The 14,761-nt window shown below is 33.1% G+C and overlaps 2 protein-coding genes and 1 non-coding gene across 5 annotated transcripts; 1 reads left to right on the forward strand and 2 right to left on the reverse strand.

Moving 5' to 3' along the window:
- The first annotated feature begins 2,816 nt into the window (after window positions 1-2,816).
- On the forward strand, window positions 2,817-8,452 carry LOC141677635 (uncharacterized). Of its 3 annotated transcripts, none has more exons than XM_074483641.1 (7): window positions 2,817-2,976; window positions 4,239-4,609; window positions 5,828-5,955; window positions 6,498-6,593; window positions 6,799-7,055; window positions 7,398-7,618; window positions 7,803-8,452. In XM_074483641.1, exons 2-7 carry the CDS (start codon window positions 4,262-4,264, stop codon window positions 8,277-8,279), a joined length of 1,527 nt encoding a protein of 508 aa, XP_074339742.1. In that variant the 5' UTR covers window positions 2,817-2,976; window positions 4,239-4,261; the 3' UTR covers window positions 8,280-8,452. The 3 variants fall into 3 exon arrangements, with proteins under 3 accessions (XP_074339742.1, XP_074339741.1, XP_074339743.1); XM_074483640.1 differs by having other exon boundaries at window positions 2,820-2,976; window positions 4,207-4,609; XM_074483642.1 differs by having other exon boundaries at window positions 2,821-2,976; window positions 4,215-4,609.
- Window positions 8,453-9,556: 1,104 nt separating this feature from the next.
- Window positions 9,557-9,855, reverse strand: LOC141678023 (dolichyl-diphosphooligosaccharide--protein glycosyltransferase subunit 4A). The gene has a single exon (XM_074484207.1). The coding sequence runs from the start codon at window positions 9,853-9,855 to the stop codon at window positions 9,742-9,744; it is 114 nt and encodes a 37-aa protein (XP_074340308.1). The 3' UTR covers window positions 9,557-9,741.
- Window positions 9,856-11,537: 1,682 nt separating this feature from the next.
- Window positions 11,538-11,609, reverse strand: TRNAH-GUG (transfer RNA histidin (anticodon GUG)). The gene has a single exon. It is a non-coding gene; the product is annotated as a tRNA-His (tRNA).
- Window positions 11,610-14,761: the final 3,152 nt, after the last annotated feature.

Genomic DNA, 14,761 nt, shown 5'->3' on the forward strand with positions numbered 1-14,761 from the left:
ACAATCCATTGAGCTAACAAGACTTTCGGTGAGACTATTGATTGAACTAGCAAGACAATCAGAATGAACTGGCAAGATAATCCTCCTCCCAGTGTATCTTTCGGTATGACAACTGAAATGACTTGGCATGACAATCGGTATGACAATCCAGATTGTCATGCTAGTTCATTTTCAATTGTCTTGCTGATTTAAACTGATTTTAATCTAAAAACAATTCTGAAAAATCTTAATATTAATTCAGAATTAATTAATCAATTAATTCAATTAATAAATAAATTAATCTTTGCAGATATAATTTATTTTCTTAATTAAATTATATGACTTAATTAATTGATAGAGAATTAATACTATTCTTGAACTGCAACCATTCTTCTGCAAGTCTTCTGAAAATCACTGAAAATTATGAATCAATTCCACCACTTCAATGTTGACACTCGATGTATTGTCTGGTTCATGAGTGACTAACGTCCGTGACGTATCTTCATGTCTTGACTTTGATACTTGATTTTCTTCAGATTAAATCCTTGTAATTATCTGATACCCTGATGAGATCTCTGTCACTTGATTAAATCCACAATCTTGATTTATATCACTGAGGCATGATCAATTTCTTGAACTTCTTCCAGTGAATTAATTCCTCAAGTCTGTAGATGAACCTTGTTTCTGAATCCTTTGACAGATGTTACTTTGCGAGATCTCTCTGACGGTAGATCCACTATTTACTTATTGCATTCTTATTTGAGTTGAGTTGAATCCTCGAATATACAAATAGGCTATGACATATGACTTACAATCTCCCCCTATTTGTTTGTTAGACAATAACACACAAATACCTAGAGGATAACTCAACTAACAAATAAGAAAAAGATATAAAAAGAAATATAAAGTAAATAGTAGAAAAGTTATGGACTAGATTTAACATTTTCCAGATTCCAAGTAGATGTTCCTCTAGATTGAACATATCTTCAAGTAGTTCCATCTTCATTTGTACAACCACATTTTCTGTTGAGAAGCCCATATCTCTCTTGCTTCTCCCCCTATGAGAATCAACTGATTAAAGAAGATCACCTTCGTTTACCACCTCTCCCGTACAATAGGATCCGCAGATAAAAACCAATGGTACTCCCCTTTTGAAAACAGCTTATTCCCTTACTAGAAAATCACCTTGTGTTTACCACCTCTCCCGTACAATAGGATCCGTAGTTACAAACAACAATGGTGTGGTGTAGTGTACATATGATCTTTTTCTTCCTCCCTGCTATTTCTCCCCCTTAGTTGAGGAATCCTCCAAACTATTACTTAAGCTTTTATCTCCCCCTTAAAGAAGGAATGTATGCCTTCGTCTGAAGGAGTTCTCATATTTCACTTGGTTGGAAAAGAAATAACAAGAAGTTTCTCTTTCTTCCTCACTGTGAGTGTGTGATTCTGTTTAGTGTACCTCACATGTGTTTCACTCTTCTCTCCACTCGTGTTTACACTCATTCTCACAAGTGTATCACTCTTCTCTCATAGCTCCATAATCCAGCTGTACCTGCAAGGAAAATCACCTGAGCCATCCTTAAGGAGGTCACAGGTGGTGCAATGGGAGTTCGCAAATCCCCATCCTTGTTAAACTCGTCAGATGAATCTGAGTCATAATCTACAAGTTGCTAGTTTCCCTTTTAGGGTTCCAGATTTGAATTCTGGGAAGGTAAACAATGATCCAACGAATTTAGCATAAAGATCAAAGTTCCCTTCTAATGCCTGTGAAGACATTTCCTTGTGACTCATCAGGTAATATCTGAATCATTGTCAACAAGTTGCCGATTTGCGCCTATATTAAAGTTCGATTTGATTGTATTATACACTGTATTCACCCCCTCTACGGTGTGTGTGACCTAACAATAATGCTGAAAGTTTTAAACGTATATAAATGTAACAAATATCGAACCTAATGTATATAAGAAAAATAGTTGAGCAAAATTGTGGGGTCATTAATCTTACAACACATACTCCTCGGAGATTATTAATCCCACAATACGACAATTTCAGGGTGACAGGTATAATTTATTTTTATGCGAATGTTGTAAGAAACTATTATAAGAGAGCATGGTTGTCATCATACAACTGAAACGAGACATACACAAATATTAGATCGAAAGATATATGTATTATAATGCTAAAAAATTTAAACAAATTTATATATAACAAATGTCGAACATTCATGTATATAAGAAAACAGTTGAGCAAATTTATAGGATTTTTAATCGCACGACACATACTCCTTGGAGATAATTAATCTCACAATACACATTTTTACCAAAATCAATAATCATGTAACTTATTTATCACACAGTTTATTTGTATTTTGAAGAAACTTAACTTCAAATTATATTCATTAACTAATGCCAAACTTCTTAACTTCTTATTTTTCTTATTTTATTCATCTAAATAACATTGTCAAATCATGATTATAGAAATCAGTTGATTTTTAAAATTCATTAATAAATATAAAAATATTTAACCGATTCGATAAATTTATATAAGTCGGTTAATTTTTCAAAAATTACCAATAATCACAATTCACAGAATAGTTTCTCGACCGAAGTTTTTTCCCGACCGGCTCGACCGAAATTATTGTTTCCCAAATATGTAATTGGGCACCCTTATTTTCAAAAAGAAAATAAAAATGAAAGTGTGTTCCCCAAAAGTCAGGTGCGCGTGAGGTCACATTACAGTATATACATTTTCTTATTTTCTCCGCCAATTTCCAATTTTTTCAAAAAATAACAAACTATTTTCCTAATTACTTAAATCATCACTCAAAATAAAATAAAAAACTTAAATCGTAATTCACCGACTTCATCGTCCCATTTATAAAAAATCGCCAGAAGCTTCTCCAATTGTCCCCCAAACCCTAACCCTTGAACTGACCCACCTCGATATTCGTGCACCAATTCATCGTATTTATGTCTTTTCATAGCTCTAATTAACAAGGTAGATTCATTTTTTATTTTTACATTAATTAATCCTTGCTTTTATATATACGATCGTATTATTTTATTTAATTTTTGCTTCCTATGTTAGATGATTTTATGAGCTTCTATTTAAATGCTTTGATTGTTTGAAATGATTATAATATACTTAATTGTTGTGATCACTTGTGAAATTAAGTTATATTTGAATTTTTATGTTTAATTATCATGTTTGTGTATGTAATTGTGTAATGTGTATTGAGTTTGATTTTGGAGTGGTTGCTTCGATTATGTATTTGTTTCGTTAAGTTAGAGCAATTACGGATGTTATTATGATTTATTTGTAATCTCGATTAAGCTCAAACACAAGCAGCATATCTTTCCGCATTTATTATGAGCTGCAAGACGTAGAACCGTTAGAATGTGCCCTTTTTACGCGGTTAGGGCAATACAGTTAGGGCTTACATCTTTTGGCGCTTGTTATCCATGGAACATATGTTTCGACATACGTTTGTGAGGCATCTGATACCTGTGTCAAGATACTTCAAATAGGTTGTAATTAGAACAGATAAAAATTGATGGTGAATCAAAGCATTATTTATTGTGTTATAAAATGTATGAAATATTATAATATTTGAAAACTTCTGCTATATATCGAAGGAACACGGTTATAAAGAGTGTCGTACTAGAAGACAAGGATTGATAAGATCAGTTGACAGTTGGATTCAAGAAATAAGGGGATAACTTCTTTAGAAACTTCTGGTGCGTATAATGTAAATCAGGAGAGAATCGTAACATAATATATATTTATGTAGATGCAGGTGCTTTGCATTATGGAAGCAATTGATGAGCAATGTATTTTTATTAACAAACTTTTTATTTCCATATATTATATAATTATATGTCCTATCTAAATAACTTGTTGATTACACTACAAAATGGAATTTTGTTTAAAATATATATAAGAACAAAACCAGAAAAAGTTATAATCCATTAAAGTATATTTTTGGGACTAGGTGGTGTTTAATTGCTGTATACTGTTGTATGTTGTCTAGGGTTTAATATCAGCACGTAACATACCTACGGGCTACACATTATTACCATGTCTTTTTTACATGAAGACAAATGCATGACTTTGGACTGACGTTTTCTCCCCTAGTCTTTAAGTTCTTCATATTTCTGTAATGGAAATTATGGAATGTCTTCAGTTTGGAATGTTATGTATAGTTTTTATACTGATTTTGTATACCAGGCATGCAGATTTACTATATTTTATCATATCAGTTGGCGTTACAAGGAAATTCGTTATGGGAGCCTCTTTGTCAGTACCTGACTCAAGCGAGAACTTAGGGACAAGGGCTGTCACTACTAGAAAGGTGCGTAAAGGATGTTTGGTTGCTTCAATCCCGGAGGAGTACTCAAAGAAGAGTTCGCAATGTGTTTCTTTAATGAAACTGGGAGTAGGACATCCGGTGGTGGGTGAAATAGGTGTGTTTCTTCTTACAACCGCAGCACTAGAGTTTGCGCGGAGGTTCTCAAACGCCAAGTGCCCATTCGTCTGGAAAGGGCTTCAAGCTCTCCAAATTCTGTGCAATCTGCCATCCAGTTGGATTCAAAGATGGACTCCTTTTAAGGGCTTGGTTGAGAATATGCAGGTTGGTTTTGACATATCTATATTTGACTTTATAAATTCTCATCTACATGTTTTTTGTGCATAGTTTGTTATTAATAATATCCTTAAAGCTTTGTTTCGTGATTCTCTTATATTGAGTGATCGTCGGGGATTCACATCAATGTAGTCTAGTTTATTCATTTTCCATCTTCAAGAAATTGGCATCTTGATATACTCCTGTATGTGTCATGCAACTTCGGCTCAGTTTGTTTCCCGAAAATTAACTTGATTTTGGAAAATAATTTTCGTGATAATATTCGTCTGAAATATATTTTCAAAATATGTTTAGCGGAAACCAATTTTCAGCAATTTGCTTATTATCCTCAGTTTGGGTGTCATCAAAAAATTATGAGGTATGGTGAGAAAATGTTCAAAATTTGGGGGGGGGGGAATTCCTCATAAAGGAGAATAAATTATTGAAATGATTTAATACTCCGAAAGATATCTTCTTATCCCTAAAGTAAACAAACACACACAAAATATTTTCTTGAAGTCCAACAAACGCCAGAATACCAAAAACAAGCAAAAAAATACTGTGAAACAAAAGGAGCCATAGTAACTTGTACTCAGCAAGGTGTTGTTCCTTCCAAGTTGGGCATATCAAGAAGTTGTGACAGGGAAGGCTACTTTTAGATTACCGTATTTTACTTAACTTATTTACGGCATTGTGCAAAATAAAATTGGACTTGAATCAATTTAAAATTAGAAATCAGGCCAATTGATTTGCAAAGATTAAAGCATGTATCCATTTCTAAATGGCGGGAATATAGGGATGAGCCTCGCCCTTAGGTTATTTAATTATGCGTTAACCCCGAGGCCATCTGCTTTTAGTTGGTTCCTCTATCACTGCTATTCATGGTGAATAATGGCTTTGCACCTGCTTTTAATGGTGTATTGATGCTGATAGGATTTAATGTTAGCTTTTATTATATGAACAGCATGCCGAGCTGTGATGAGGTATTCCATATTAGCTTGAGAGAAGATGAAAGTGCAATAATAGGATTCTTGTAGAACTTGAGTGATATTGACCCTTCTCAAGAGCCAACGCGTGATTATATAATATGGAGTGGCCTACAATTTTGTTGCATTTATTTAAGGACTCCTCTGATGTTGCTGATTCCAACTTATTTATTTTAATACTAAGTGGTTTCTTCTGAATTATGATTAAATTCATGGTAGTGATGATACACTTTTTTGCTAGGGGTTGTCAAAGCCAATGTTAGCCCTGTCAATCGCAACAATTTTCTCTGATGATTCATCAGGACCAGGTGACAGTTCGGATACCTCTCAAGATGGTTCACCTTCGCAACCATCAACGCCAGATGCAAGGTAAGTTTTTTTTTTGCTCCAGGTGCAATTACTTGTATAATTCTCTCATATTTTTGGCTTAGAAAGTACTTGTGGTTAAACAAGTACTTTCTTTGTGAAATATTCTATAGTGGTTCCCACTGTGATATTATTAATGCTTAAGAGGTATGGTTGTTAGTTTATGTTGTTTGTTGTTTAGTAACTTCAGCCTCTCTTGCTACCCTGGAGAAATTTGCTCCTTCAGTTACTTGGGCTTATTGTGGTTCCTAGGCTAGTAATATAGAGCTGCAGTTTTGTGTGGTCTTTCTATAGTATTTAAAGCCACATACTTGTTATAACATGTATTCAACCTACTCAGATAAATATTGGTTTAAGGAGTAGCTATAGCGTGTCTGCCGCCTTTTAAGTTCAGATTTGTCTGGGTCATTGATGCTGAGCGCATTCTTAATCGTAGCCGCAAATCTAAACTAGTGCATCAATACTCTTGCATAATGTAAGTTGTCATAATATATGCCAACATAATGTGTGTATAAATTCCATTTTGTTGGTATGAAATTTTTCAGGTCCATCAATGAAGCTTCTAAAAGTCTTATTTCTAAAAAGTTGTTAGAAGACTTGCATGAACAGTTAAATGAGGAGGGTTTGACTTTATCTGAAAGGTAGTGACTACTGACACCACATTTTTTCAGAACTGATGCTTCTGTTGATGTATTTCCTCTACTTAAAGGATTATAAATTGAAGATATGTATATGAACTTGACTGTGCTTGTGCCTAGCCATTTTCATCCCGACCAACAATCACTTTTTGGAAATTTATTTTCCTGTATTTTCGCTGTGTTAAAACTGGATGATATGCCTCCCCAGGTTTGATGAGGATGAGCTTTGTAGATTTTATGCTGCTTCAAATGGTGAATTCTCAAGGTTTGTTGCATCAGTGAAGAAGACAATACATTGGAGACAGACTTACACCATGTTATCCCCACATGAACTTGAGCAATGGAGTTCCTTTTTATTCTGGCATGGGTATGATGTTAAGCGAAGACCCTGTCTCATTATCCGTCTTGGGCTTGCTTGCTCCAACTTAAGTTCTAGTAACAAGCCTCTCTTTGCTAAAGCAGTTGGTGAGTATTCTGTATCAAGTACATTTAAAAAACTTGGTATATTTAATAAACTAATTCTAAGTAAAGCTCAATCAATCTCGGTTCTTGTATTCTAACCTTATCGTAAAAGATCTTATTAGCTTTACTGATTGCTTTTATTAGGTTGAGAACTGATTTCATTTTGAAGTGAATTAATGAATCCTGGCATGATAATAATTAGTTGACTAAAATCCACTATCAATTGATAGCTGGGAAAGTTGATTTGTTTCACATTTCCTACTTTCATTAATATGCTACAACTTTATTGTTTCTAGCTAATTTTATAATTAATAGTAGATTAAGCAAGTCGGCTTTGCCTTTCAGTTTCCCAAATCGAACATGGAGTATCGAACCTTGTTGATAAAAGGCATCCTCAAATCACAGTTTTGATGGATTGCAAGGGATTATCACCATTTGGTTTCCCTATGCAAATGATGCGTTCATGTGCTACACTGTTGCAAGATCATTATCCTACCCGTCTTTCTTGCTTGGCTATCATCAGGCTTCCAGCAATTTCACGTGTGCTAATTCAAACTCTATTTCAGGCAGGTTTTCTCTCTAAAGTTTCAGTCTTTCAGATAGTAACCTTTACTTTTTTGCTTGTAGTAAAGTAAACAAACTTCATGCATAAGAATTGATTTGTAGCAATATAATATCACAATTTAAGCAGTTGTAAGTGCCTTGTCTTTCTTTTTATCTAATTGAAGATTTGGGTGTCAAATTATGCAGGTTCTCAAGCCTGCCACCAGAAAGAAATTAAGGATCATAGGAGATAACTATCAAGAGGTCGTCACTGAATTCCTACAGACACTACCTCTTTTCTTGGGTGGTGCGTGCTCATGCGTTAATTGTTTAGGCTTTAGCAATGAATCAGGGACAAATGGAGAAGCAGTACAGACAAACCCAAGAGCAGAGCTTATAAGTGACACTAATGAAGGAATCACCAAGATAGAGCTTGTAGATGATACAAATGAAATAATCACCAAGACATGTCTTGGACATGAAACTAATGAAGAAATGACCAATACGATCCCACGGAGAAATCAGCAAAAGCTTCTGAATGTTGGTCCACCCCACTTCGACCATCCCTGTACCAGCATGAGCAGGGAACAAGTGCCCAGAACTATAATTGGCATAGTTGTATTGTGGATGTTTATTGCTTTCATATGGGCAGCTCGGCAGGTGTCAAATCTACCATCATCGTAAGGACCTAAAATACTCCTCAGTGTGCCGTACCGGTGGCTTCTTTTACTAGGATTGGAGTATTTTGACTCAGTGTTGCAGTATTCCTTATATATATAGATACTAGTTTTTTTTTTCGGGTCAAGTACATACTAAACTTTGGATATATTAATATAGTAATTTGAACTTAATATATAGTGGTACTTTGTCTTAAGTTCTCTTTCTGAGAATATCTAGATTATACTAGGCGTCACAGATTGTATAAGATTACTTTTTGTTGCATGTTAGCTATCAAATTACTTTTAAGTCTGAAGTTAACTTATTGAGATTATTTAGAATATACTAGGTGTCACAGGTTGCATATCGATTGCAAATTACTCTCAAGTCTTCTTATTAAGATTTTTTAGATTACACTAGGCGTCACAGATTGTATATGAATATTGTTCTTGCATGTTAGCTATCGATTGCAAATTATGTTGGATAACTGCAATTTGGCAATTCATCATTAAACACAGAGAACTTAGATTTGTTTGATTGCATCCACAAAGAATGAACATTCACTTGGTCATCAATTGTTAGGAAGGTTTTTTTTTCCATGAAAGATTTCAAGAAAGAATAATTTATTAATATGCGATCCTCCCTGGTTTGTAGCAATTTTCCTTTTGATATCTTGACTTTGTTTGATGTAACCCAAGTACCAACCTATCAAGGTACCTCATGTTGCCAGGAAATCGAAGGGATTAATGTGCATGAGTTCCTTGCAACTTGCAAGTACTAGGAACTAATGAGTTGCTTTGTATGTGTAATGTTTCAGTTTTTTGAAACCGAAAAAAAAAAGATTATTTCTACTGTCTAACAAAAACACTTCTAGTTCCAAGTATCTACGGTTACACCAAATTACACACTAAAATGGGGAGCTTTCTTCAATCACCTATAATCACCCTAATGAAGAGTAAACTAATAAGAAATTATTCAATTTCTAAATAGAACTATCATAGTGACATTTCAATTTTCTTGGAATTGTGAGTAGCAAGTTCCATTATCTATGGAAGCTAAAAGTAATAGTAAATGACAAGGCCCTCATCTAAATGTTCTTATAAGAGAAAATAAGTGCACGGGATAAACACTTATTACTTTTAAGATAAACCATAAGTGCTTGTGTGGAGGTATTTTCAGATTGAAAAAAATATTTGTAGCTCATCTGGACAGCTTTAGATAAGGTACTGGTGCTTATAAACCAAACAGAAGCATCGTGGTCAACAATGGATTGCTTATTCCACAACTGATTACGAATAACATAATTTATCAAATTTAAAGTGCAACTTTTAAATTAAGCTTTAAGAAACTTTAATGACATGTCTAGCATAAAAACTGCTAAAGTTTAACAAAATAAATGTCAGCATTATTCCAACATAATGTTGACAACAAATTACTTTAACATAATGAAAATCTGTAAACCAGATAAACTGTTGGAAGCATCTTGGATTTAGTTGGCTTCATACTTAGGATCGGCCGTTACATAATGGTAAGCAATTACCAAACCAAATATGAAAATCCCTAGAAAGTTGGCTATGAATCCCAAATCTTGATCATCTATCATCTGCAAGGCCACAAATTTGATACAAATGTTTAGACTATAGAAGCTGATTCAAAAAGATAGTAATCATCAGTGCGCCTTCAGTGATGGTATTGTTAATTTTGACACCAACACAAACAAGTTGAAAAACAAGGTTTGCTGACAACAAAGAAAATTATACCACATTAAAAAGACCAACGACAAACTAACAGAAACAATGACCCGTCCAACCCATAAACCACCATCTTACCATTTTTACACCATCCCTTTAGCCATATAATGATACCATTTTTCAAATCAGGGAATACTACACACACCCTAAGTCATTTTAGCAAGTTCCCTAAACTTTAAACCATAATTATTTTTCAGGTTAGCAAAAAGGTCTGACATGCACCGTATGAACAAGTTCTAAGCTCTTATAATGACACCACAAAAATGTACAAGAAGTACACACTCTATTTAGTTTAACTGATCATATAATTTTCAGAACCACAGCAAAACCACCAAAAGTGACAAATAATTCCATACATTCTTCAATGTACAAAATAAATCTATTTGGACTTCTCTTAAAATCATAAAAAGCAACTACCTCTATTTGGTGTGATTCATTATGATTATAAGGTTGGATAATAATTTATAAGTTGCTCTTCCTCGTTACAAAACATGAGTGTTAAAGTTATGAAGATACAACACTCAATCAAATTCTTCGACTACTCTACAGTCTCGACACTTCTTCAATACTCGCCCTCTGATTTCCTACGACAATGAGCAACAAAGATATTTCTAGTGTTTTTCGCACTTTAAATCGTAATGGGCAATCTAAAATAGAGCTTACTGCTTTAGTCAATTTCTTTATGAACTCATATATACGAACAAACATATTTATGTCAAATGTATCGGACATTCTATAAGTTTGCTCTTGTCGATTCTGCAGCAAATTATATAATTTGTACAACCAATGAAGATAGCACGAAACCGTATTGACTTTTAAGCATCATCATTGTTACTTACTCAAACAATGCATGTCAGACTTTTCAAAGGTTTAGAAATGAATTAATTGTAAGAACCTTGAGGGTGTGAGCTCTCATCCCTCAGAGATGGCAGAATGAAATTCTACCAGTTCCCCCCAAATTACATGACTACAGAGATGGTGAATCAGTAATTTCTTCGTGTTTCTATATATAACTTATTTCCAATGTAATCAGCAAATCCTATTTCGGATCAATTAATGGAATTTTAAACAATCCTCACAAAACCATCTTAAGCTCTCATCTTCTAAAATCAAGAAAAACCTCAAACACACTTTAGATCAAATTCACCCCAAATAAAATTTAGGCCAAATAATCACATAAGATAAGCTAAAAATTGGATCTTTACATTATTATTGCAGATCTTAATTTAAGATCTGAAGTCTCAAATATGCATAAACCCAAGAAAGCTCTAATTTTTAACAGCATTTCAAGAAAACTAAAAAAACACATATAAATCAAGAACCATTAATAATTACATACATATATTATATAGGTGATCCAATAGGCTATGTTTGTGAGTAAATCAGGAGATTGTAAACGCACCTTCTCTGTTTGGTTTGTCAACCTTCAACTTCTGCGTCTTTTTAAAAAAAGGCAACAGAAAAATGAGTTTTGAGCTCAAAAAAACCTACTATTAAATGGGCAAAAAGAAAATTGGGGAAAAAGAGATAAAGGTGTGGCTGCTGGGATTCGAGCCCAGGTCTCCACGGCCACAACGTGGAATTCTAACCACTAAACTACAGCCACTTTGGTGACGGAAATATGTTTTTATCGAATATGAATGGTGCATGAATGAAAACATTTTTTTTTGTTTTACTACTAATGCGAGAATATGGGGGGAATTTTAAAACGTTCGGAATTTATTTAAAAAATTAGCTCATAAACCCGTGTAAGGCACATTTTTTATATATTATTTTTTAAATATTTTAATATTTATTAAATATATTTTACAAATATTTGTAGCTGACGAATATAGGTATATTTATAAAAAAAAAATACATAAGAACGTGTAATATTCAGAGTGATTGTAGTATAAAAGAAAAGAATATTTTAATTTTCTTTACCGAACATTTTTCTCTTTAAAATAAATTATTTGAATTAACTACACAATAAAAATTGATCCAAATCATTGAAGTGGAGTATGATTATTATTAATGATGGTAGCTAAACGTTTCATACTGAGACACTTTTAGTTTTTAATAGTAATGAAAATTTTAAAATTATCGTGAAATGGGCGATGATCGTTAAGTGCGTTGTTTTAAGGATTTTTTTTTCTCGTCATGTTCAAATATTAGCGGTAGTAACTACTTCCCCCATACAATTCATGGACATACTCGACGTCACATATTATGTGCTCACGGGGATATAGATTGATTCTAAATTATTTATTCATAAATATGATTTTATGTTCATAATTTTTAACTAATTATTCATTCATAAGGAATGATCCTCTACTCTTATTATAAGATCGTGAATGGATATACATATATTTTGGTAAAGAGAATAACCTTCTTCTTTAAATCTTTTTGTCTCAAATCTATTTCTTTACGACCTACTTATATGGATGCCTGAAAAAAGTACCGAGTTATTTTTGTACCGGCTTACCCCTTGACATTTTGCTCATGTTGGGATAAACCTGACTATTTAATTGTGTTGTAATACATATATAAATTATACGTCAATTTTAATGATAAAAAAGTAATCAACCAAATTACCAAAGTAATGAAAATGGAGGGTAATCAAATGACTTGTGAACTACAGATGTGTTGAAAATTTGTGAAAGGTTTGGTTCGTTCAGTTTGTATTCGGTTTAAAAAATATTAAAATCAAACCGCAACCATATTATCGGATCGGTTTTTATTCGGTTTGATTATTAATTGGTTCAGTTTTTAATGGTGTGGTTTGGTTCGATTTTGGTTTCGGTTTCAGTTTTTTGTTCGAGTTTGCTCATCCCTAGAACAATCACAAACATACACAATAAAATCTCGATGAATGAATATATTCGAGAATATAATTTTTTTATTTATCGAGATTATTCATTTATTTGATGAGTTTATTTATTTATCGAATGTTCGTCTATTCATACTGTATATTTTATACTTATGAATATCCTACATTATTCTTTTATAAAATTAGTATAAAGAGGCTAACATGGTTTAATGGTTACGGAGAAAAAAATATTTTTAAAATTACTATGATTAGAAGATCATATTTCGGTTCGTTGATTAGATAAAGTTGGCTATGTTACACAAGAAATTTGGGTTTAAAACGAATTTTTTTATTAAAGTTGTGTGAGAACTCTAAATTTAACTATAAATAAAAAGTTGTACAATTAAAAAATATATATTATTGTTGTTTTGCCCAAGTATAAAGTTAGTATGTTAGGTCACACAACACTATAGAAGGGGGTTGAATATAGTGTTTATATAATCAAATCGATTTAGAACACAAGTATGTAACAGTAATCAAGTTTATTCAATATAATAAGCTCTGTTACAAAGTAGGTTAAACTACTCTCCCTCAATGATGAACAATAACACTAAGAGCTGTTAGGTTACAATGAATAATGTTCTCGTGAATGATAACACATATAATGTAAACCCTAAGCTGTGTTTATATTAACACAGTTACAAGATATCTTCTAATTGATATAGAATATAATTCTGTCTCCTAAAATATATCAATCAAATATTATCTTCTACAAGTCTTCTAGCTGTCCAACTCTTCATGTATATCTTTCTTTGTTTTAGTCATGATCTTTTCCTATAAATCAGTTGCATTCCTTATCTGAAGTACCCGCACCTAAGTCCTGATATATATCCTGACGGCCTTAAGTTCTGATATAAGTTCTGACTTCAGTAAGTTCTGATTTCCAGTAAGTACTGATAACACCTGATATTAAGTTCTGAAACTAAACATAAATCAGATTAGACATGACATCTCAAATATATCTAACAATCTCCCCCAACTTGTAAATTATGAAAAATATACAAGTTAATAGATTTGATGATGTCAAAAATATTTAAGTACAAATGCAATGGAGTTTATTTAAACAACTAACTACAACTTACAGTCCTTGCAGCTTTTACCAATTTTACTGAGTTAATCTGAATCCAAAGTGATTCTTGACAAAGTTTGATATCAGCTTCCCTTCTACATTTCTCAGGACTTGAGCTAATGTAGCCTTGACTTGCTTTTCTTCGTCTTGACTTCCAATCTGGTAGATTGCAGTCCTAAGTGCTGAGATATGATTTCTTTCCAATCCATCACCAAGTCTGATTACCCTTGGGTGAGATGAGTCTTCATTATAGCACATACATTTCTCTTTCAGAATAACTTCAAGTTTAGCAGAATTTTTCTTCATTGAAATTTCACTTCCATCATCTTCGACTATATTTGGAATAAATTCTGCAACCTTTGATCCAGAGATTCTGGCTTTATCCCTTATGGTCTTCATTATAAAATTTGACCATCTTCTGGTAATATCAGACTTTATCTCCAAAAGATAATGAAGGAATTGAAGTTCTTTCAGAGATTTGTTCAGCACATCTGATCCTGACATTCTGTATGTTCTTCCATCTTCAAGAAATAGAATCAGCTTTTCTTTGACATTACTCTTATCATGAGCATCCAGTACCACTTGAACTAATATAACCTTGTCAAAGTGTTTCTGTGTAACTTCCTCAAGAGGTTTGTCAGTTAATAAGAATGGATCTCTGGTAATTACTTCAACTCCTGTTTTGATCTTGGCTTCTTCAGAAACTAATCCAGCTCTGTCTCTTGCTTCTCTGGCTTTCAATCCAACAGTCATGAAATCAGATAACAGTTGACTTTTCTTAGGATCTGATGGTTTAACATTTTTCCATAGGAGTTTCTTCTTATCAGTAACTGTCATCTTG

Source organism: Apium graveolens, chromosome 8 (assembly GCF_009905375.1).
Source record: "Apium graveolens cultivar Ventura chromosome 8, ASM990537v1, whole genome shotgun sequence".
In the NCBI taxonomy this organism is placed as follows: Eukaryota; Viridiplantae; Streptophyta; class Magnoliopsida; order Apiales; family Apiaceae; genus Apium; species Apium graveolens.

Bases quoted from the DNA above. Each gene is read 5' to 3' on its own strand.
- LOC141678023 (XM_074484207.1), bottom strand. From the start codon at position 9,855: ATGATAGATGATCAAGATTTGGGATTCATAGCCAACTTTCTAGGGATT.
- LOC141677635 (XM_074483641.1), top strand. From the start codon at position 4,262: ATGGGAGCCTCTTTGTCAGTACCTGACTCAAGCGAGAACTTAGGGACA. The intron at 7,056-7,397 runs GTGAGTATTCTG...TTTGCCTTTCAG, and splicing joins TCTCTTTGCTAAAGCAGTTG to TTTCCCAAATCGAACATGGA. The intron at 7,619-7,802 runs GCAGGTTTTCTC...CAAATTATGCAG, and splicing joins TAATTCAAACTCTATTTCAG to GTTCTCAAGCCTGCCACCAG.